The sequence below is a fragment of the Microtus pennsylvanicus genome, chromosome 3, assembly GCF_037038515.1.
Source record: "Microtus pennsylvanicus isolate mMicPen1 chromosome 3, mMicPen1.hap1, whole genome shotgun sequence".
Classification (NCBI taxonomy): domain Eukaryota; kingdom Metazoa; phylum Chordata; class Mammalia; order Rodentia; family Cricetidae; genus Microtus; species Microtus pennsylvanicus.
In genome coordinates, this window is record NC_134581.1 from 53,266,838 (window position 1) to 53,290,000 (window position 23,163).

General features: G+C 47.3%; 1 protein-coding gene across 5 annotated transcripts in view; it reads left to right on the plus strand.

Annotated features, from left to right (window-relative positions):
- Tln2 (talin 2) overlaps positions 1–12,388 on the plus strand; it is a 427,686-nt gene extending 415,298 nt beyond the window's left edge. For 3 of the 5 annotated variants that reach the window (XM_075965369.1, XM_075965373.1, XM_075965371.1), the window contains 5 exons: positions 1,348–1,473; positions 3,387–3,449; positions 3,533–3,760; positions 6,658–6,783; positions 8,307–12,388. In XM_075965369.1, coding sequence (XP_075821484.1) covers positions 1,348–1,473; positions 3,387–3,449; positions 3,533–3,760; positions 6,658–6,783; positions 8,307–8,435 — 672 coding nt within the window. In that variant the 3' untranslated portion in view covers positions 8,436–12,388. The remainder of the gene's footprint in view (positions 1–1,347; positions 1,474–3,386; positions 3,450–3,532; positions 3,761–6,657; positions 6,784–8,306) is intronic. The other 2 variants (XM_075965372.1, XM_075965374.1) reach the window with 1 other exon arrangement.
- The last annotated feature ends 10,775 nt before the right edge of the window (positions 12,389–23,163 follow it).

Sequence of the window (23,163 nt, forward strand, 5' to 3'; positions counted from 1 at the left end):
CCAAACAGCCCGATTGCAGGTTTATTGGGACTATCATTTTTCTGTGGTGCCCTCAGGGGTGACACAATCTGACAGGCATGCACAAATTTGAATTCAGAGAGATGTGGGTTCAGATTCTGGTTCTGATTCGTCATGCCGCCACACGACCATAGGCCTACCATCCTCCCCCTGGAAGCCGTGCTGTCTTGATTTCTCTTACCCCACTGAGTATCCTGTGGTTGCTATGTAGCTCTCTGGGCCCAGTCACCATAGGCTTTCTCACCATAAAAATGTAAAGTTTGTTTTAGTAAATGGTTGGCCAGATAGTAGATCCCCAGAAATGTCTTGCTGTTACTCAACATTGTGAATATACTTAATGCCACTGGATTGTATACGTAAGATTATTAGTGGGATAAATTTGACTCTGATTTCAATATACATACAGAGAGAAGCATTGCTGTATCTGACCGTTGTCTTCTAATGCTCAAAGGTATCAACCACATCATCAACAGTTTATAAACCAAGGACAGCCAAACCACACTGACCTAGAGTCACACAGAATGTTAACCCAATAGACCTCATAAGTCCTCCATTCTGCTACCCCAAAATGTTCTGCTCCATCCTACCCAGCCTGGGATCACCATCCTTATACTTGCCTGGTTTCCCCCAGAGTACCTCCCCATCTTCCTGGTTGGTTTTGGCATCAGGGGATGTGGCGGTGGTGAAGTAAGATCTACCTCTGGTGCCTGCAGTCTGCCTAGTGGTGTCCAGGGCTCTTCCTGAGGCAGAGCCCTGCTTGGGCATCGAGGTAACTGAACAAGGACGATCTTGAGACAACCTTGTTTGTTCTTTGGCTCCCGTTTACAATGTGGCTGACTTATAACTCAGCCACAGAAGTGTCAACCCTGAGTTGCTTTGGTTTTCACCCAAGCAAAATCGGACTTTCTAGAACTAATAACCGTCTTCCCTTATTTTCGAAACCATTTTTTGAGCTTGAGGTTCTGGCCAAGTATGTCACCACTCATTCTTTTGACTTGAATAATTGATTACTTTGAGTTGGGTTATTGATATTTCTGGAGCCTTCTGAGTGTCTCACTGTGAATTTTCGTGACTATGATCTGGAGAAGTAGTTTGTCTCAGACTTTCCTGATTTAAAATGTGTATGGAATGTCACTACTAACAGCTTTTGCTTTCTAGTGGAAGGGGAGGGGAGGCAGCAGATGGAGAGGCCTCCCTGCCCTGGGTGTGGCTTGTCAACAAAAGCAATAGACACCCGAAGAGCCAGGTGATGGAGCAGTAAGTAGTTTGGCAGAAAGAGCCCCCTGTGGCTGCACATCCGCATTTGACTTGGTTTTCTTTCCGTTATAGCAAGCAGACGAGACCCTGGATTTTGAAGAACAGATCTTAGAAGCCGCTAAGTCCATTGCTGCTGCCACAAGTGCCCTGGTCAAATCAGCCTCAGCAGCCCAGAGGGAGCTGGTGGCCCAAGGCAAGGTGGGTAAAGCTGGGTGGCCAAGCCATAGGGCATCGTGGAGGGAGAGCCACTGAGCGATAGAGGAGAAATGTTTGGCTTGAAAAGGAGCTGCGTGTTGGGATCCTGTTGCTGGGATACAAGTCTTTTTCCCACCACTGAAAGCTGTGCTTAAATTCCATCAATTGAGTGAAGGCTTTGGCTCCCAGGATTCTCATCAGGGAAAACATCCCACTCACTCCAGGCAGAGATCAGGGCCTGAATGAGACACTTACAGTCCCACTGTGCATTAGGCTGTTTAAACTGTCAGCATTTCCTGGTAATAACCTGGTAAGTGCCACAGTCAGGGGCCCTATAATCCCTCTTCCCAACTCCAAATGTCTCCACTTGGTTTTAGGACCATCAAATGAATGCTGGTTGGCTTAGCAGTTAGGGCCTTCCTAAGCCTGTGGCTCACACGACCGGTCTAGACTTAAATCTGAGATTCCCTCTATCCGTATCATTGCCGTTAATCCAATTTTAATGCACAGGCATAAAAATATCACTGCTTTTCAATATTTAAAATGTATCATGTGTCCTGTTGTTCCCATACATGGGGTCATCCTATCCAGGCTGGATCTTGCTTAGAGCCTCCCGAATACAGAGGCTCTCCAGAAACCTCTTGAGTTGTAGATCTGAGGATGACTCGGTCACTTGTGCGCATGTTACGAGGCCTTTGTTGCCCATAGTCAAAGAGTTGGGTCGAGTTTTAGAAAACAGAGGAAGAGCTCTGCCTGATCAGTGACTGTTCAGCTTCTACCAGGAAGTTTTGTGCATCTTGCTCTAAAGTACATACTTGCTCTTCTTCTAAACCATCACGTGGTATGTCATGCAAGATCAATGGATGTACATCTTCCCGCCCAAGGATGCAGGCTGACCCCTGGGCTTCTCAATGAATCTATATAGGTCCTGCCTGTGCTTGTCTTGCTGTACATTTTCATCAAGTTGTTGTTGACTGGACAACCTATAGAGACAGATCATTGATGTATTTGGCTTCCTTCAGCCATAGTAAAAGACGACTGATTGCTATATGCTAGACAGATCTATATGGTAGACTGATTGCTATATGCTAGACAGATATGCCTGAGAACCTATTTTGAATGTAGTATGTTTCCTGTCCTCCATGGCACTCTGTTTGTTCAGGCATTTAAAAGTTGGGAAAGGAAGTTCAGCTGATATTGGGGGAGCTATAGAATTATATGGGGGTCTTGGGGATTTGCCTGACACTCAGGAAGTTATCTGTAATTATTGATGGATCTCCAATCTTGTTTTCAAACTGCGGTGCTCATCTCTTATCTCCTGCAGCAATACCCTGGAGATCTGGACAGTAAACCTCTCATTTGCTGTGATTTTTAAAGCAAAAACAGAGATGGGACTCTTTCCCCCAGCCTCTTGTTCTCTCCACTACTGAGGAAATTTCCTTAGAACTAGGGCCTGCCCTCATTTGCATAGAGGGAAATACACCACCCTTTAGCATCTCCTCTGCCAGAATCTCACACCATGGCTTTCAGGGTACAAGCAGGAGAGATTTAAATTGCTCTTGACCCTTGAAGAAGGAAGCTTTAGTGTGTATAGCAAAAGAAAGGTAACAGAGCAAGTCAGCCTCAACGAGAGCCCCAAACCATCATTGCCTGGAAATGTGCCATCAGCAGCCAAAGGGGAACCATTGGAGCATTGTCCTTTGTGCATATAAGGCCAGGCAACACCGGCCAGCAGATACTGACCCAATGGATCTGTGGCTGGGATCCTGTGAGGGGAATGATTGGACCATTCTAAAGTCAGTGCTCTTGGTGAGGGTAACCAGACAGTGCTGTATGTCTGGTTTCAGGGCACACGAGGGTTTGGGGTGACTGCAGCTCACCTTGCTCATGGCAGACTTCCCTCCCCTGTTCAACAGGTGGGCTCCATCCCTGCCAATGCTGCTGATGATGGACAGTGGTCACAGGGGCTGATCTCTGCCGTGAGTCACCTTTTCCTTCCTCTTCATTTGTTTTGTGGATTCCCCCAAGGGCCTTGGGTCACCTGTCTGTTGACTGTCCTCAGGCCCGGATGGTGGCAGCAGCAACCAGCAGTCTCTGTGAGGCGGCCAATGCCTCTGTTCAGGGACATGCCAGCGAGGAAAAGCTCATCTCATCTGCCAAGCAGGTTGCGGCTTCGACCGCTCAGCTGCTGGTGGCCTGCAAGGTGAAGGCCGACCAGGATTCAGAGGCCATGAAGCGGCTACAGGTAATGGTCACTGATGCTGGTGGGAAAATACTCCTGTTGGAGCGGGTAAGTGTCGCCAGAGGGGACCGTCTCACTTCCTTGGCATGACCCACCAGGCTTTCCATCCGCCAGCTCTGTCTCTCTGCAGCCTCATCCTCTGCCATCTGCATCCATGTATCCCACAGCCACTGCCCACCGCATCCACACAGCACCGGGGCCTTCTGGGCTGGTGCCTGTGGACCGTCACTCACCTGGGATGGTCTGGCTTCTCACCAGCCCAATCCAGCAAACTCCTGCTAGTCTTCCGTGACTGAATTCAAAGTCACCTCTTTTGGGAAACTTTTTGACTCTCTCCTCTGTCCTGGCCTGGCCACTCTTATGGTCCCTATCCCATGGCACCTCTGCCTGTATTTTTCTGTGTCCCAGCTGTATCTCAGGTACCTCACCTTCATGGCACCTGACTCAGAGGAGGCCCTCGGGTAGTGTTTGCTCAAGCAGAGAGAGAATGCCCAGAGGGGATTTCAGAAAGTTGCGAAGGTTTCCTTCCCGAAACCTAGAAAGTATGTTTATAACAATCAAGTTCTTCAACATACATACACATTGTTCTGATTGTTTAACATTGTTTGAGGGCTGTAAAGATGGCTCAGTGGGTAAAGGTGTTTGCTGCCAAGCCTGATGACCTGAGTTCAACCCCAGAATCTACACAGGGGCAGGTGAGAACTGACTCCCACAAGTTCTCTTCAGACATCCACACGGCATGTGTGCTCACACACACACACACACACACACACACACACACACACACACACATTATGTATATATACATATATATATTAAAATAAAAACTGTTTTAAACACAATGAAGGGAACATTTGAATGAGAAACAAAATTGCATTGCCTCAGTGCCCTCATACAAAAAATGTTTGTTTTCCGTTCCTCTTGTTGTCTACATGAGATGATTGTGTCTGCTTGTGGTCATAGCAAGATACATCTGCTTCTCTGTTGCATACGTATCCTCATACACATTCTTCCTCGAGGTGGAGACTCCATTCTTCATGGGTCTCATTTTTCAGTGATTGCATGGTTTTGCATCAGCTGATTACACCAGTTTCCCCCATGCTTCTGACATTGTATTTGTTTCCAGCTTTCTAGAGTTTTACTGTGATAAGTGTTATTATATAGATGGTTGATAATTGCTTCCAGGATTTGATATATACATCATGAATGAAACCATAAAGGGCAGAAAGTCCAGCTGCTTCTTACAGACTCAGAAGTCTCTTACGATTTTTAAAATCCTTTTTTCCCTCTTGGATGTGAGACTTTTAAGTATAGGAGATGCTCTAAGGAAACCAGTTAAGTTAGAGGCTGGGGTTTGAGGGTTAGGGATATGGCTGTCCAGCAGAGTGCTTGCCTAGCATGAATTCAGCCTTGGGTTCAGTCCCTCGTACCACATAAAACAGGGTTGGTGGTGTGAGCCTGTGAGAACAGACCTGGGGAGCTAGAAGCTGAAAGATCAGGAGTTCAAAGTCATGGCTGTCCCTCAGAGCTAAACTCTTGACTCTGAGAGAGGTGGGCAAGGAACGTAGGAGATTTAGTGACTCTTTGAACACCACTAAAAGATAATTCCAGACCGCAGCTGGCAGAAGACAGTTCCCTAGGGCCCTGCTCCCTGAAGGTTAAGATAAACTAGGGGGCTGAGGAGATGGTTCTGTGGGTAAGGTGCTTGCGTGTACAGGCATGAGGATTTGAATTCCATTCCAACCCCTACATAAAAGCCAGACACAGTGGCTTGGGCCTGTAATCCTAGTGTAAAGAAGGCAGAAACCGGCAGATTTCTGGGCTCACTGGCCAGCCAACTTCTGACATCTATGTGCATGCACGCGTGTGTACTCAAACACACAGAAGAGTAAACTAGAATGGACAGAAGTCTGTAATAAAAAGATGGAGACTTCTGTTAACAGACTTCCCTAGATCTGTCTCCAGCAGTCGCTTCATCCTTGTTCATAAAGCACAAACCTAGCTGTGACTTCAAGTCTATCCATAAAATCCGCTACTCACAAGACTTAGCCCCCCTGCAAGAGCGGATGCTCCAGGCTTGTACATGCATAGCCCCCCACTCCCTCTGGAAATCTTCAGTGAATCCCAACTTGGAGCAGCCTCTGTAGCAGGTTCTGAGGGCACAAAGAGTTTAATTATTAATAATTGCCCCATGTCCTCAAGTTGTTACTGCCCAGAATAGAGTTGTCCCAAGGATGGTAAGGATGGTAACAAAGATATCAGAGAACGCCCAAGGACCTCAATAAGGGAACGTGAGCATTGCCATGACCTGCAGGAAAGCATGAAATCTGGGCCAAGACTTCAAATACATGTGAAGTCAGGGCCACGGAGCAGCTGTTTTTCAGACTAAGGGGGCAGCCCCTGCATGGACTTCTATCACAAGCATAAGCTGCTAGTTGTGTCTCATCATTCCCCTCCAGAGCATGTGCTCAGGCAGAGAAAAGCACTCTCTTTGTAAGGATGAGGCCCTGAACTTGATCCCCACAGCCCATGTAAGAAAGCTGAGCATAGCAGCGTCTGTTTGTAATTCCAGGGCTGGAAAGGCAGAAACAAAAGCATCCCCAGGGCTCACCAACAAGCCAGTCTAACCTAATTGGTGAGCTTCCGACCACTGAGAGGCCCTGTCTCGAAGGAAGTAGGTGGCATTCCTGAGGTTGTTCTCTGGTTTCCATATCTACACACATGCACCCATATAAACACACACACATAAATGCATTTATTTTTTTTTAAAAAAAAAAAGCTTATGTGGTCAGTGCCGGAGGAGTTGATGTGTAGACAGATGATGGGTACTCGCTGGCTCCAGGAAACTTCTGTGTTATGACTTCGTCTCGTGAACTTCATGTCTGTTCTTGCCAGGCCCGTGTGGCGTTGCTAATGATGTCCCGTGTGTCTTGTTCCCTCTCTAGGCAGCAGGAAACGCTGTGAAAAGAGCCTCAGACAATCTTGTCCGTGCAGCCCAGAAGGCAGCTTTCGGCAAAGCTGACGATGATGATGTTGTCGTGAAAACAAAGTTTGTGGGAGGCATTGCTCAGGTGAGAGGCTAAACCCACAGTAACGTGCAGCTGCCAGACAGCTGGCTAAACAGTGCCTTACACAGGCTGCAAGGTCCTTTCTTCTTATGAAGCCATTTAGGAAAGGCGTGATGTTTCTGCCATGTTTGAGACCCAGACTGCACCTCATCCTCCCTCTCTGGATGTTGCCCCTGGCAACTGGGTCCAAGGTGGCTTAATTACCAACCTCAGTGTCCCATGAGAACAAGCACTGGAACTTACAAACCTCACTTCCTCTCCCATACTGTTGGTCAGCACCTAGTCACGCGGGAGGATGGGACATGTGGGGTTCTTTTCCTGGTAGCCATGCACCTAGCTACAATCCAGCTTTTCTGTCACAGAGAAAGAAAGGAACAGACTAGCCTAGAGAGTAGAGCAGGGTGTCTTTGGGACTGCCGTCCTGGCCGTCCTCCACTGGACCAGTTAGCTAGTACTCCTCAGTTTCGACCTTAGAAGCATGAAGTGCGTGCATTCTGTCCTCTGTATCTATCCACAACTTTCGCATCCTGGAATTCAACCAACAGCGGCTTGAAGATACTCAGGGAAAACTGCAGCTGTACGGAACGTAGACAGGCTGTTTTTCCCAGTCATTCTTTAAACGATACAGTTTGGCTATATGTGTGCGGTGTTTGCATTACGTTCAGTCCTATAAATCACCTGGAAATTATTTAAAATATGCACGAGGAAGCTAAGGAGATGGCTTAGTGGGTAAAGTGCTTGCCATTCATGCATGAAGATATGTGTTTGATCTCCAAATCCTATGTTTTTAAAAAGAATAGATGTGGTGTGCACGTATGTAATACCAATGCTGAGGAGAAAGAGACAGGCAGTCTAGTTCCAGGTAAAACTGAGAGACACTGTCTCCAGCATCAAGGTGGATGGCTCCCTGAGGAACAACAGTCAAAGTTGACCTCTGGCCCCCACATACACACACACCGATGCACTGCCATGGCCCACCCCTCTCAGCCTCAGACCCCTCATTGTACATACGGGACTTTCACAGGCTTGCCATAAGGGGATGCTATAGACAAGTATAGGCATCAGGCCTGGTATGGATGCAGGAGATGTTTGCTGCTGAGTCCCTACCTGCCCAGAAGTCAGCTTGTTTTTTTTTTCTGATCAACTGAGTCTCAGAACCCAGCCATGGTGTAGACAGAGCTTAGCTCAGAGCTAAGAATGCTGCTCCTGGCCAGTATCGTGGCTCAGCAAGTAAAGATGCTTGTAGGGTAAAGCGCTTGCCACCAGACCTGGAGGCCTGAGTTCAATCCCCAGGACCCACGTGCTGCATGTAGAGAGCTGATTTCTGCACCTTGTCCTCTGACCTCTACATGTGTGCTGTGGTTGTGTGCTACGGCACCTGCACACACACGCTACACACACAAAATAAATAAATAGTTTCTTTTAAGAAGAATGTTCTCCTGTATCCATCATTGGAGGGCCCGGGGAAGACAGAGGCCTCCAGTAAAGCTTCCCATCCCATCCCATCTTCCTCTGTTTCCCTCCAGATCATCGCAGCCCAGGAAGAAATGCTAAAGAAAGAGCGAGAGCTGGAGGAAGCCCGGAAGAAGCTGGCCCAGATCCGCCAGCAGCAGTATAAATTCCTACCCACCGAGCTGAGGGAGGATGAGGGCTAGTGCCTGCCCACGATGGCGAGCCCCAGGAGGTGGTGCCACACACACCCCCAACAAGAACTGGACAGAGCAGTGCTCCCAAGAGCCGGGCACTTCCTGGAAACGCCTGGCCCTCCACCTGGAGTCTCTTTCTCACTCCTCGGTCCTGTTACCACCGACTGCATGATCATGACCTCACGGTACAGTGTCCCGCCACAGCCCCTCCAGCTCCCCTCGTGCCTCGCTTTATCTCAGGAGAGAGGGGCGCGCGTTTCACGGACTGTTACCAAAAAGAGAGAAGTCAGTATTATGTCGTTCTCAGACACCTTAGTCTTTGTCCTCCAAGGCTGCTCCAGGGCCTCTGTGACATCGCCACACTAGGAAAAGAACAACAGTGATGGCCCACAGGACTCGTCAGTATCGCGGACACAGATACTCTCTCGCTAGAGAGAAGACAGAAGCTGGAGTCGGACACTGTTAGGAAAGCCAGAAACGCTCCCAGGTGGACTCTGGGTCTGGCGTCACAGAGGTCCTTGTAAGTTTGGAGCACTGATTTGCCCACGGGGGTGAAGAACCCCTGCCCCGTTTGCACGCTTTTCTTGCCTCAGTGTGTAAGCTACTTGTACAATCTACACCCATCTTGTATTCTTGTGACCCAGAAAAAAATGGAAGTTATTTTATTTTTTTTTCTCTCTCCGTAACCCAAAGGGCAGAGTTGTGGAAAGTGGTCAGGGTTTAGGTGGGCAGGGGCCCGAATAAAATCCTGGGCTCCTTACTCTGCAAGGCTGTTTCGGTTCATGCAAATGAACACACACAAACTGTGTCCCTGATGGGTCTCAGCGCAGCGCCCCCTGGAGGAAAAATCAAGAGGGATTTAGTTGGGAATGAGGAGCCTCCCACCTTCAAGCCCCATTATCAGCTCCTGTGCTCTTAGGAGGGTCCAAGTTCAAGGTGGAAGGCTGTCTGTTTAGAACTTTCTCTGCTCTTCCATCCCAAAGAGGGTATTCCTCGCCCCCCTTTATCTTACTACAGCATAGATCCCTGAGTTTACATTTGATCTGAGCTCCTACCTAAGATGATGGCTGAAGGATAAATGGCCGATGGCCAAGGGTCTAATACCAAGCAAGCCCCGGCAGATTTCAATGAATTCATGAAGGGAAAACCAGAGTTAGTAGGGCCATGCTGGGGCCGTAGCTCGGCTGGTAGTGTTGGCCTGGCTAGCTGGCACAAAGCGGGTTCCATCGCTGGCATCACCTAAACTCGGTGTGGTGGCACATGTCTACAACCCCAGCACTGGGGAGATGAAGGCAGGAGAATCAGAAGTTCAAGATTATCCTTAGCTACACAGTAAGTTAGAGACCACCTTGGCCACGTGAGACCCTGTCTCCCAAAGGGGCAAAAAAGGTAATAGCGGCATATTGTTTTCAAGACTGATGGCTGCTGAAGGCAGGCGCTCCCGTCCCTTAATGATCTGATGCCAGTACCACGGTGTGTGTTACACTCAGCACCTAGATCCAGATTTCTACCAAAGAAGAAATATTGGTAGTCTGGTGGGGAAAAAAAGAGTTGTCCTTCAACCTGGCCAGGAGAGTCTTCTCCAGCGGTTTACCCCTGTGCCGCAGTTTTAAAATATAATTAAATTCAGAAGCTTCCCAGATTATAGGGACTTATGAGTGCCCCCCATGGGAATTCTTTTCAGACAGGTAGAAGGATATACAGAGTGGGGTGTGGGTGGAGAGCTGATGGTGAGCGCATATGGAGGGAAAGAGGGTGTGCAGGCTTCAGATCCAGTAGAGGAGGATGCTGGGGAGCCCTGGGTGCTCATGGGAAAGCAGATGGTCTTGCTCACCGTCTTTCAGTGGAACGCTTCATGTCTCTGCTGGGGGCTTTCCAAAGCTATTAAGTCAGACCCAAAAGTTCACGATCAGGATGTGATAATGACCTCATGCAGCAGGACAGGAGGCCCTCCTGCAACCAGCTCACCCTCCTTCCTGTAGGGTATGCTTCTAGGCAGAGTTCTCTGTCCTTGCCCAGGGGTTGTTAAAAACCTTCACAGAAGTGAATACTGGAGGAAAATCTCTAACAAATGCAAGCAGAGGGCTGTCCTTTCTGGCTGTGAGGAGTGTTTCAGGAGAACAGGAGTCTGCCCTCCTGTCTGGACCGGTGTGCCGCTAGGAACTTGGCGGGGAGGTGGTTCCTAGGCATCACCTGCCATGGTCCTGTCTCACCTGTCCCTTGCTTGTCCATGCTGCGTCCATGTTTGTGAAAGTCCTTGTGGCTGGCTGGGTCTCTCCTCTTTTCATAAAATGGACGAAATACTGGACTATGGCCATTACTTGATAAATGCTGCTGGTGGTGTCCTCAGGCATCGAGGGGACTTCTGGCTCCTAAGGCAGAAAGAATACAGATGCAGTGAGTTGCATTTTGTAGTAGTTTCAAAGAAAAGTGGCCCAAGGCCCAGAGCGTAAACCGTATCCCTCTGTGAGGGAATGGGGCTAGGTATGCAGATGAGTGCTCTCCCACCTCTATCCGCAGAGAGAAGCTGCTGTTGGGTTTGCAATTCTTAGGCTGATCTATCTGTCCAGAATTTCCATTTTTGATGATCAAAAGAGGGATGTGTCCAGTGACTGGGGAATTCCATCTAGCTTGCTTCTTTGGATCGGGATGCAAAAGACATGTTTGTTCAGACAGCCCTGGGTAGCACTTCCACTGGCCAGTTGGGGGTAGTCTTGGAAGTCATTATAAACAGATACTTAAGACCTAGCCAGTCTGCCAGTTGTCGCTGTGGTTTTCAGAGGCAGCTGCCCAGGCTCCCATCTGTGCACAGTCTTTCATAGCTAAGCCACTGCCAGATCTGCTGGCATATATGCTTAATCCAGAAAAGCCCCCAAGCTGCTCACCAGAGTCATCTGCTTGTCTTCTGCATACTCTACCAGCTGGGGAGAGTGCAGGCAACCGCAGCCAACCCCTCATTTGTTGAAAACCAGGTGTGGTGGCATACATTTGTAATCCCAACACTTGGAAGGTGGAGGCAGGAGGATCACAAGTTTAAGGCCAGCCTGGGCTGGGTAGCAAGCTCCTGTCTCAGAAAACCAAAGGCTGGTGGGTGTAACTTAGGGTTAGAATGGTTGGCTGGTAAGCGCAAAGCCCTGGGTTCATTCCCGACAGCACACATGCAAAGTATAGCCAAAATATACCACTACCTAAAAGGATGTATCTCTCCCCAACACCACCTAAGTGACTCCAGAACCAAAACCTCATGAAGGAACCAGGGTGGAGGTGGGAAAACCAGCTCTCAGCTCCCCTTCTTTCCTCTCTGGCAAGTGGTCCCCCAAATCTCCCTGAGCTCTGCAATTGCAGGCTGTGGCAGCACCCCTAGGATGTTTGGCTTAAGATCCTAGCACAGATTGCCCATGGGCTCTGCTCTGACCCCTAGAGGAAATAAGCACTCTGCAACTGAGGGGACAGATGCTTCTAAGAGATTTAGCAAATGCAAGGAATCCAAAGGAAAAGTTCACTTTCAGGCTGAGAGGCAATGGTCCCCAGAGTCCTGAAAGCCAAAGGTCTTGGTGGCACAGGTCTTACCTCTCCACCCAGTCCCTCCCAGAGGGTCATCTGCTAGGGAGGGCACCCTCTGCAAACCCCCAACACCACTGCTCCACTGCCCTGAGTTTGTGCCTGGTGTGTTGAGGTTATGGTCATTGGGAATGAGCGTGAAGACGGACCTTCTGTTCGTCTGCAAATACCGTGCAGAACTGATACTTTTCTGTGAAGTGGGCTAGCTTTTATCTGGTCTCCCTGGAACCCAGCTCCCAGCCTAACAGGAAGCAACAACATGCAAACCCCTCTACAGCCGTGCCCACTAGAAGACCAGAAAGAGAAGCTCTGCCCTTGTCATAATGTTTAATCACATAAATTAATTTATCTAATCACATAAATTATTTTTTTTATTCATCAGAAATAAACTTTTAAAGGAATGAACTTGTGTGAAAGTTTAATGGCAATGGGAGGGAGACAAAAAAGAGGGAAGAGAGTGTCTTCGTCTTGGGGAAGATATTCTTCTTTAAGCCAACCATCTCCATAGTAACCAAAGATGTGGAGGGGGGAGGTGTATGAGAGCGAGGGATAAGACCAGTAGTCAACCAGAAGGCCACAGGGTGTCACCCAGTTCTTTTCTGCTTTGTTGACACCAGAAGCTAGCTTGATTAGGAAGGCGTTGTTTCTTCTTCACTTTGAAAGAACTAGGCTTCCTGAACAAGTAGTTTGGCCTTTTGCATGTCACTAGAAGACAGAACACCTAAATCCCGAAGGGTACGTATGGGACACTTGGCCTGGAGACCACCCCACAGGAAGATTGGGTTCATTTGTGACAGCTGAGGCCAGAAATGTCACCTCCAGCCTTCCTTCCTGTTTGAGGGGTGGATCCTTGGCCAGGACTCCTTCTTGTCGGGACAGCCAGATTTAGAAAAGTATGAAGCATTCCTAATCTGCAAGATGGGGTTGTCCAAGAATTGCCATAGCAACCAAAAGTGACATTGGGATGGCCATCAACTATTAAGAGGACTCTTAAAGTCACGCTCACTAAGCCAATTGATAAGAAAGGCTTCATATCTCTGACTTAATAAGAACGACAAAGGGGTTAGTTAGGGCTGACCACTGCACAAACAGAAGTGAGGAGTCTGAGGCAGACCAGGAGATGCGGTGGGAGTCTCCTGAGTGACCAGACATACCTCAGGGCTCAGCCATCTAGGAGAGGCCGGTGTATGGCCATTCTTCAAAGGGACATCCCGAGACTCAGGCAGACAGGAGGTATCTGGGTTAGGTTGGCTGCTGCCTATCAAAACTCACATCCTCTGTGCAGAAAATGAACTCCAGTCAAAAAGCCAACAAGGACCACACCTGCGAACCCCAGCACCTACTGTGCCCAGACATTGGAGCCCAACTCACAGTCCCAGAGATGACCACAATTCAGAGAATACAAATAACTGACTCAGAGAAATGGAAATAATAGGGTACCGCTTTGAAGGTAGGAAAGGCTTCCCAAAGGAAGCCACAATGTAGGGACCATGAAAGTAACCCTTGACCCAGAACTTTGGGGAAACAGGTTCTTGCTCTGAAGGGAAAGGCTACCTGGAGGATGGCATTTGCCTGGTTTCTGTGCACTGGAGTTTCACAGGCGTGGTGAAGGGGTGATGCCTCAAGCGGTAGGGTCGTAAGGGTGACAGCCTGGGTTTAATGAGACAGTGACTTAGAGGAACAAGGAACAATTCAGTGAGTCCAGAGCTTAGAGAGGTACAGAGAGGAGGGTCCCAGAGCTCTCCAAGGAGGGGATGCAATGGGGGGAGGGAACTACCACCAGCGAGGACAGGGAAGCAGATGTTAGGGAGCTCACACTCTATTACCCCCGTTTATTCCTCATAGCAAGACACAGGTAGTCTATCCCCATTTGGTAGCTCTAAGGCCAAAGCACAGAAGAGCTGGGTAACTATTGCAAGTTTACAAAGCTACTCTGCTAAGGTCACCCACTAACAAAGGACAAAGTTCCAAGTTGGTTTTTCCAAATTCATGGTTTGTTTGTTTGTTTGTTTGTTTGTTTGAAGGCCTTTTAAATTCTTAATTCTTTGATAATTTCCTACAGCATGTATTTTTAAAGATTTATTTATGTTTTTATTTCTATGTATGTAAGTGTTTTGCCTGTGGGTGTGTATGTTTGCCACATTCATGCCTGGTACCTGCAGAGGTCAGAAGATGCCACTGGATCCCAAGGAACTAAAGTCATAGATGGTTGTGAACCACTCGTTTGGTATTGGGAACCAAACCTCAGTCCTCTGGAAGAGCAGCCAGTGCTCTTAGCCTCTCCCCAGTTCTTTTATGGTTCCCATACTCCAACTCTCCTAAGATCCTCTCCCATTCCTACCCACCTACCTTCATGTTCTCTTTTTTTTTTCTCTTAATAAGAAAAGACTCTAAAAATGCAGAACTTGATTCGTGTTGAACAACTGCTCCTGAGCATGGGGCCTGCCCTGGAGTGTGGGGGATATACCCAGTTACTCCACTGAAGAAAATTATTTCCTCCCAGCTCCAGTTTTGTGAATAGCTTCTTGGCTACGGTTGGGACTTTGTGCTCACTTCTCCTCTGTCCTGCTGGCATTTTGTCTGCCTCGAGCTTGTGTAGATCTTGCGTGTGTTGGTATAGTCTCTGTGAGGTCATATGTGCGTGTGCTGGTATAGTCTCTGTGAGGTCATATGTATGTGTGTTGGTATAGTCTCTGTGAAGTCATATGTATGTGTGTTGGTATAGTCTCTATGAGGTCATATGTGCTTGTGCTGGTATAGTCTCTGTGAGGTCATATGTATGTGTGTTGGTATAGTCTCTGTCTCTGTGAGGTCATATGTATGTGTGTTGGTATAGTCTCTGTGAGGTCATTTGTGCGTGTGTTGGTATAGTCTCTGTGAGGTCATTTGTGCGTGTGTTGGTATAGTCTCTGTGAGGTCATATGTATGTGTGTTGGTATAGTCTCTGTGAGGTCATATGTGCGTGTGTTGGTATAGTCTCTGTGAGGTCATATGTATGTGTGTTGGTATAGTCTCTGTGAGGTCATATGTGCGTGTGTTGGTATAGTCTCTGTGAGGTAATATGCGTGTCTGCCCTTGCTTTGTCCGGATCATCATCCGCCACATCTAGTTCTTTACAATCATCCCACCCCTCTTCTTCACAGGTCCCCGAGCCTCGAGAGGCAGGATGTGATAGATAATTCAGGGCTGAGTACTCCAAAGCATCCACACACTGTCCAGTTATGGGTCTCTGTGTTTATTACCATCTACTGCAAAAAGACGATTGATTCTCCAGTGAGAATTAATAGCAGCTTGGCATTAGGAGTTCTTTTATTGTTATCTTCATTTTGTAGAATAATAAGAGTAGGTTTTCCCATGGGCCCATGATTCTGGTCTCATCAGTACTATCAGGTATGAGTTCCATCTCAGGGAGTGGGCCTTAAATCCAATCAAAAAGTGGTTGGTCACTCCCCTAACACTCGTACCACTCTTGCACCTGTAGGCTATCTCACAGGCAGGTCAGTGCTGTAGCTCATAGGGTTCGTCACTGGATGAGATTGATGGTTGCGTCTCTCCAGTGGTGTGTACAGCACCTCTAGCTCCATGAATGCCAGCCAATTTGGAAAAGCTTCCAAATGAGTGCTACTAGATTTCTCCATGTTCTGTGCCATAAGGATGTGGTGTCTTCAGCAGTAGGTCTCACTGTCAAGTTGTAGACGGTAACCACAGCATTGGCAATAGCCTGTAGTGTTTAGGGTGTGTGTCTATGGGACCCCTTAGACCAACAAAACAAAAAAAATGTAACCTACTCCTGGTATTAGGGGTTTTATTTGGTAGCATCGGATGCCAAATTTGGGTACTGTCTATCCCCATTATATGGTAACTCCATTTAAATTCCTTTGAATGTGCATATATTTCAGGAAGCCTCTACAGTAGTAGGCTTCCATATCAGACTTAAAAAAAACATTTGTGTGTGCATGTGTGCATGCACACCATGTATATGAATGCCACATGCATGTGTGGAGATCAGTGGACAAACTCGGATGTTGGTCCTTGCCTTTCACCTTGTTTGAGACTAGGTCTCTTGCTCTCTGCTGCAAACACCAGGCTAGCAGGGCATCTGTGAAGTGAAGATCCGCTATGAAGTCCCGCCCTGCAGGACAGAAATCATGCAGACAGACATTGGGAGAAGGACTGAGGAGGGGACCATACATACATGTGGCAGAGCCTGGGTCATGCTAGAGACTCCTGAGAAATGAGGGATGCTGGGGCGGGGAGGGAGGGGAGACCACAGGAACAGAGGACCATTCTATTCCGTGTATGTTTGCGACACGGAAGGGACATCCAGAGGTCACTGACTAAGCACCTTCCTCTGCTGCTCAGCTGCTGATGGAGTCCCACTGGGTGTGTCCACAGTCCTACTTTGGAGTTCTTTTTTCAGACCATAGCTTTTTTAAAAGTTTTATATTTGCTGGGTGGTGGTGGCACACACCTTTAATCCCAGCACTTAGGAGGCAGGTGGATCTCTGATTTCGAAGCCAGTCTGGTCTACAAAGCAAACTCCAGGACAGCCAGGACTGTTACACAGAGAAACCCTACCTCAAACAAACAAAAAACAACAAAAAAACAAACTAAAAGTTGTATGTTTGTTTGCCTGTGTGCGCATCTTTGTGAGTTTAGATGCACTGCAAAGGCCAGAGGGCATTGGGTTCCCCAGGACTATAGTTACAGGTAGTTGGAAATTGCGGGCTGCCTTCCATGGGTGCTAGGATCCATATTCCTCTGGAATACCGGTGTGCCATGGTAACTGTGACTGAGAGACATTGACCTGGGGGTTTTCATTTGAAAATCCTTCACCCTGAACACGACAGAATTGCTTGCCCTGAGTCCCCCCAGAATAAGAAAGCCTCCGGCCTTGTGCCCAGGGATAGAGGGGGGCTGAAGACAGGATGGCCTATCCAGGGACAGTACCTAAGAAGATCAATACAAGGCCCAAACCCTTGGGATCATATTCAGAATTCCCTGTCAGTTCCAGCTTCAGGAACTCTACAGCTTGGAAAAAGAAGTCTGATTCTCTTCAGCTGAGATCTCCGTGTTGCAGGAATGCTTCTGATTTCATTGAAAGGCTGGCTGTGTTCCACAGGTGTTTGGAGTTTGAGACCTGCATTCCCAGAGTTCTAACATTGGGACTGACAGAGAAGCAGGAAGGGAAATGCCTGACTGATGTCTCCTCAGCTCCCAGGCTCCATAGAAAACATTCCTTCCTTCCAAAGACCTTAGGCTCTGGAGAAGTCAGTCTCTCTTCCACTGTGGACCAAAGCTAGAAGGACCCAGAGCTTCAGGGATGGACAGGTGCTCAGGCTGAGCAGGGCAGGGGCTAGAGCTGACCTTCAAAGGCAGCCAGGGAAGCAATTAGCAGATAGTGGCTGTGAAGGATGTTTGGGGCTGCAGGGGTGGGGTGGGGAGGTGAGGAGGAGACCATGAAAGGCTAAAACTGTAAAGTTTCTAAACAGAGACCACCTGCCAGCCCTACAACTTAGAATTCAGAGCCTTATCCCAAAGGGAAGAAGAGAGACACAGTGAGCCCCACACCACTGCCACTCAGCCTCAAGGCCATGGTCTTCAGACCTGCAGATCTGATACGTCAGGAACATGACAGCCCTGCCATGTGGACTGTGCCCTAGAAGGGAGCCATATTTGCCGATGTGGTACCTGCTAGCTGCACAGTTTCAAGCTCCAAGCTGTTTTCCAAGCACATGAAGGAAGAGTACGGTCCTCATCCCAGATGGTTTGGGCCACAGGGGGCAGTGTGGCTCCATGGGACATGAATAGAGTGTCCCTGTTTCTCTAGAAGGAACAAAAAAAATGTTTCTAGGAGAAATTTAAGAAGTGAAATGTCAGTGAATAGCTTTGGGTGTCTCTAAAACTGCTTGAGGGCTTCAAGACACTCGTGTGCGTTCAGTATGACCAGGGTCACGGTGCTATCATGTCAATACTTTGGTCCTTAGGGAATCTCTCTGTTTGTATAGACTAGGGACAAATGCTCTGGGAAAACCACACCTTGGATATATTGGAGTCCTGCTCCATAATCTCACTAGAATTACCTCTTGCCTATATTTATATGTCTGAAACAACCCCTTCTATATCACAGGCAGGGCTCATATCTTGCCACATGTAGCCTCACCAGCTTCCAAAGCTATGAAACTTAGACAAGACAGAGAGCCTAGGTGAAGGACGTTAGTTTGTGGCCAGTGTTTATGACCTGTTTGAGGGCCCTCTGATTTGAACTTGAACACACAACAGAAAGGTTGTTCCTGAACAGCTGCCACCCACCACAGCTGACTCCTTCCTTCCTCTTCTTGTCCCCCCAGTGACCCACCACCCTAGCATTGAGTAACATGGCTGCCCAAAATAGCTTCTCCAAAGAGTGCTTTCCTAGGGCTCCCTTCCTAACACAGCTTCCAGGAAGCACAGCTTGGTCCTTAGTGTACTGCACCTCCTCGTCATGCTCTCCATGGACAAGCAAAACCCGAAAGACAGAATCCTTTAGTGTTCCTAGTGCAGCGCTGACACCAAACCAAAGGCAGCGTAGGGAGCAAAGGGTTTGCTCACTTTCAATTCCACATCACAGTCCATCATCAAAAGAAGTGAGGCCAGAGACTCAAAGCAGGAACCGGGAGGCAGGAGCGGAAGCAGAAGCAAAGGAGGGATGCTGCTACTGGTTTGCTCCCTATGGCTTGCTCTGCCTGCTTTTCTTTCTTCTTTCTTTCTTCCTTTCTTCCTTTCTTCCTGCCTTTCTTCCTTCCTTCCTTTCTTTCTTTCTTTCTTTCTTTCTTTCTTTCTTTCTTTCTTTCTTTCTTTTTGTGGCACACTCCTTTAATCCCAGCACTTCAGAGGCAGAGGCTCTGCCTGCTGTTCTTAAAGCACCTAGGATTACCAGCTAGGGTGGCACTACCTGTAGTGAGCTAGACTCTTTCACATCAATCATCGATTGATAAGGAGGGGGCGGAGACTTATTACTAATTATAAAAGCTTGACCTTAGCTTAGGATTGTCTCAACTAGCTCATAGAACTTAAATTAACCCATTTATATTAATCTATGTTCCGCCACATGGCACTACCACCCTTCCGTCTAGCATCTCCTGTTTCCTTTCCCTGTCTCCCTGGGAACTCAACCTTTCTTCTTCCCAGAGTTCTCTCTCTGCCCGCAAGTCCCACCTATACCTCCTGCCTAGCTATTTGTTGTTTAACTTTTTACTGCACCAATCACAGCAATGCATCTTCACACAGTGTACAAATATCCCACACCATTCTCCAGGAAAAGTCACACAACGGGAAGTGAGAGGCAGCTTATTCGGAACCAAATGTGAACAACCATGGCCCAGAAACATGGGTTCAGGCTACCCTCAATGCCATGTTCCACTGTGTAAGAAGTTCCATGATATCTGTGGTCACAGAATGAAAGACGTTGCGAATCATTCGGGCATCAGGTAATTATCACCAAGCCAAGAAATTCTTCTCTGTAGGTTGTAGATGTTGTCCTAACATTTTTAGCTTTCAGGTTGGCAGAAGCTAGTAGTCTGCCAAGCCTAATGATATCCAAAAGTTTGGCTAGAGCAGGACAAAAAAAACTCCTTCCAGTCAAGAGAATAGACTCCTTGGCATGAGGGGAGACAGACTAAACATTTCTGTTGGGCCAGGTAAGTCATTTGGCCGAGACAGCACCCCTAGGAAGGCAGGTTTACCTTAAGTCATGATCTTGGTAGGTGGAGTAATTATCCTTTAGTGAGGTACTATAATTTTCCTTTCCAGAATTCTAAGCCATCACCACTACCTCCTATCCTCCAATGCGGTAGCTTACCAGGTCTAAGCTATGCAACTTCCCAAGTCTGTCCACTTATCTGGGTTATTCAGAAATTTGTAACTTCCTCTTTTCCTTTTTATTCTTTTCTAACAATACTTTCCTTGATGGCCTGGGTTTCCCCAACACTTTGGGCTTTCTTAGTCTTTCTCTCAAGCTCCCCCCACCACATGGCTACTTGTCTTGTTGTCTTCGTCAGTGCTCTATTGCTGTGAAGACATGCCATGAACATGTGTGGTGGTTTGAATGAAAATAACCCCTAAAGCTCATAAGGAGGGACGCTATTAGGAGATACGGTCTTGTTGGGGTAGGTGTGACCTTGTTGGGGGAAGTGTGTTAAATGTTTCCCTATAATTTATAAGAGATGCTGTGGTCATGGGGTCACTTCACAGCAATAGAAACACTAGAACACCACAGCAACTCTTATAAAAGAAAGCATTTAATGGGAAACTTACTTAGAATTTCAAAGGTTTAGTTCCTTATGGTCATGGCAGGGACCATGGAGGCACATAGGCAGACATGGAGCTGGAGAAACTGAGAGTTCTAAGTCTGGATCTGCAGGCAGCAGGAAGAAAGAGACACTGGTCTTGGCTTGAGCTCTTGAAACTCTAAAGCCCACCCCCTCTCTCACCCCCCTCATCCCCATGACATACTTCCTTCAACAAGACCACACCTACTCTAGCAAGGCCACACCTCCTAATCCCTCTTAAGTAGTACTACTTCCTAATGACCAAGCATTTAAATATATGAGCCTATGGACACCATTTCTATCCCAACAACCATTTCTGCCATGTGACTGACTTCTATGCTAGCGTACATAGAATGACTTCTCCCCTCCATCCTCCTTCTCCAGCAGCTTCTGAGGTTGTTAGCAGCATACCCTGGGGTGGTTTTTTTCCCCTTTCTTTTAGACTATTACAATTGTCCTTGAGATTCCCTTTGAATCCATTATTTAATTCTTTCATTAAATGAGACCAAGAACCACAAGAAGGGATCCAGATTTTCCCAATATCAGTTTTACCTAATAGTCACCAAGATGTTAGGTCAGATATAGTGGTTAGTAGTAAATGGCTATTCTGAAAACTAGAGATAACTCAAAATAAAATCTATAATCTATAAGACATAATTGGACTGGAGGGTCAGGAAGATCTTCCACACAGATGGGACTTCTAGAGGAAATCCATTCCCACCTCAATTCTTCCAGGCTTTCCTACTCAAATTCATTTCTGCAATAATTAAGCCAGCCCACACCGGCTACAGAGATCAGTCATATAGGAAAATACCAGCAAGTATTTGGCAGTACATAAAGTATTCTACAAAGTTTTGTTGGAAAGCAATCTTGAAGATGTAACCATTTGCCCCAGTTGGTAAAGTACCTTCCAAGCAAGAATGAGGACCTAAGTTTGGATCTCAGCAATGAGTTGGGAGGAGGGGACAGACGGGACTGGAGGATCCCCGGGATACACCAACCAAATCTAGCCAAAAAGTGAGTTCCACTTTCAGTGAGCGACTGTCTCAAGAAACAAGGTGGTGGTGCACATCTAATCCTAGCACTTTGGAGGCAAAGACAGACAGATCTCTTTGACTCCGAGGCCAGCCTGGTCTACAGAGTGAGTTCTAGGATAGCCAAAGCTACACAGAGAAAAAAAAAAGTAGAAAGTAACTAAAGAAGACATCAACCCTGACCTCTGAACTTCATATGCCCAAGTGCATGTTGAACTGGGGTCCTCTGTAAGAGCAGCACCTGCTCTTGACCCCTGAGCCACCTCCATGCACGTCTAGAACAAAATGTTGGAAATGCCTGGACTCTAGAATGGGGCTTACTTAGTGAGTAAGTTTTAACAGGCTCAGTGCAGACAGCAGAAGGAGCAGACAGCAAGGCTCCCTGGCCTCTCCTGTGACTAACTTAATGGAGCCACAGGACTTCCTATTTCCTGCCATGTAGTAAGCCTGAAGGAGCTACAGAGTCTGTGGCCCTCACCTACAAATCAAAGCATCTGAGGAATGTCTGGTATTCAGGGTATGTGGTGTGTATGGTATGTTTTGGTTTTTTTCCCTGTTCTTCACTGCGGATGGAAATCCCTAGCTATTTTGTCTGGAGGCATTGGCAAGGACAGGAGGACCCCTAGACTGAAAGGAGGGAGGGAGATTCTAGGCTCCTGTTCTAGGGCTGGATGATTCCATCACTATTTGAATTAGAAGAGTTGGTAGTTAGGGTAGGGGTGGGGCAGCATCTTGGGACTGGAGGGTGGGAAGCCTTTGACAACTATGGAGCCAGGGTGGGGGTGGGGCTTGTGATCATAAGGATGTGTTCTTCCACTTCTGTGTCTAGCCCCCTACCGACACATAAAGGACAGAGCTAGTGTTCATGAGATATGGTATAAGTTCTGACCAGGCAATCTTGGGCACAAGTCTTGGTTTGCAGAACTTTTACTTTTGTATATAACCAGACTCTTTTCATAATCAGTCTTGGGGCTTGAAGGTGGCCGGGTGGACGGCATTGATGTTTGACAGCTAACAGTTCTTTGAAGAATGAATGCCAGGCTCAGTCGACTAGGTTGGTTTGGGTTTTACGCTTTATTTATTTAGTATGTGGCATGTGTGTGGAGGTCAGAGGGAATGTGCAGGAGTTGTTTCTCTCCTTCCAACCATGTGGGTTGAAAAAAAGTGCCTTTTACTCACTGAACAACCTCACTAGATCTCTCTAGGTATTTTAAAAATATCATTTCTATCTTAACAGCTAAGATATTCATTATGTGTACATAATATGCCAGCCATGCTCTTGGGAACATTTTTAAATACTAGCACATGTATCCCTGCAAAGTAGGCCCTAACTCCTTTATACAGATGGAGAAGGTGGAGCAAGATAAGGTGGAATAATTTCACCGAGTTCGGGCAGGTGATAGACAACAGGTCAACAACAGAACCCAGGCAGCCTGTCTCAGCGCGTCTGTCTATCCACAACTGAGGGGTTCAGTTATTACAAGTCAGCGGTGAAGGGACAGAGACACAACTCTACACAGCCATCTTTAATAGCCTGAGAAGTTCCCCTGGACTTTTAGGGACCTGGACGCAGGTAGCCTTGATACTCAAAAAGGATTTCACAATTAATTGCTTTATGATGAAGAGAAGTTGGAGAGTTTATTAAGATATTTTAATATAGGTTGAAGCATGAGAGATAAAAGAGAGATGCTCAGAAAATAAATAAGACAAACCTAAGAGGGGGGAATGTGCTTCCCAAGAGAGTAGGGGAAAGCAAGATATGCCCAGTGTGGGTATAGGCTCTTCAAAGGAGAATAAGCAATTAAGTACCTTAGCATTGACGGTGTACATGAT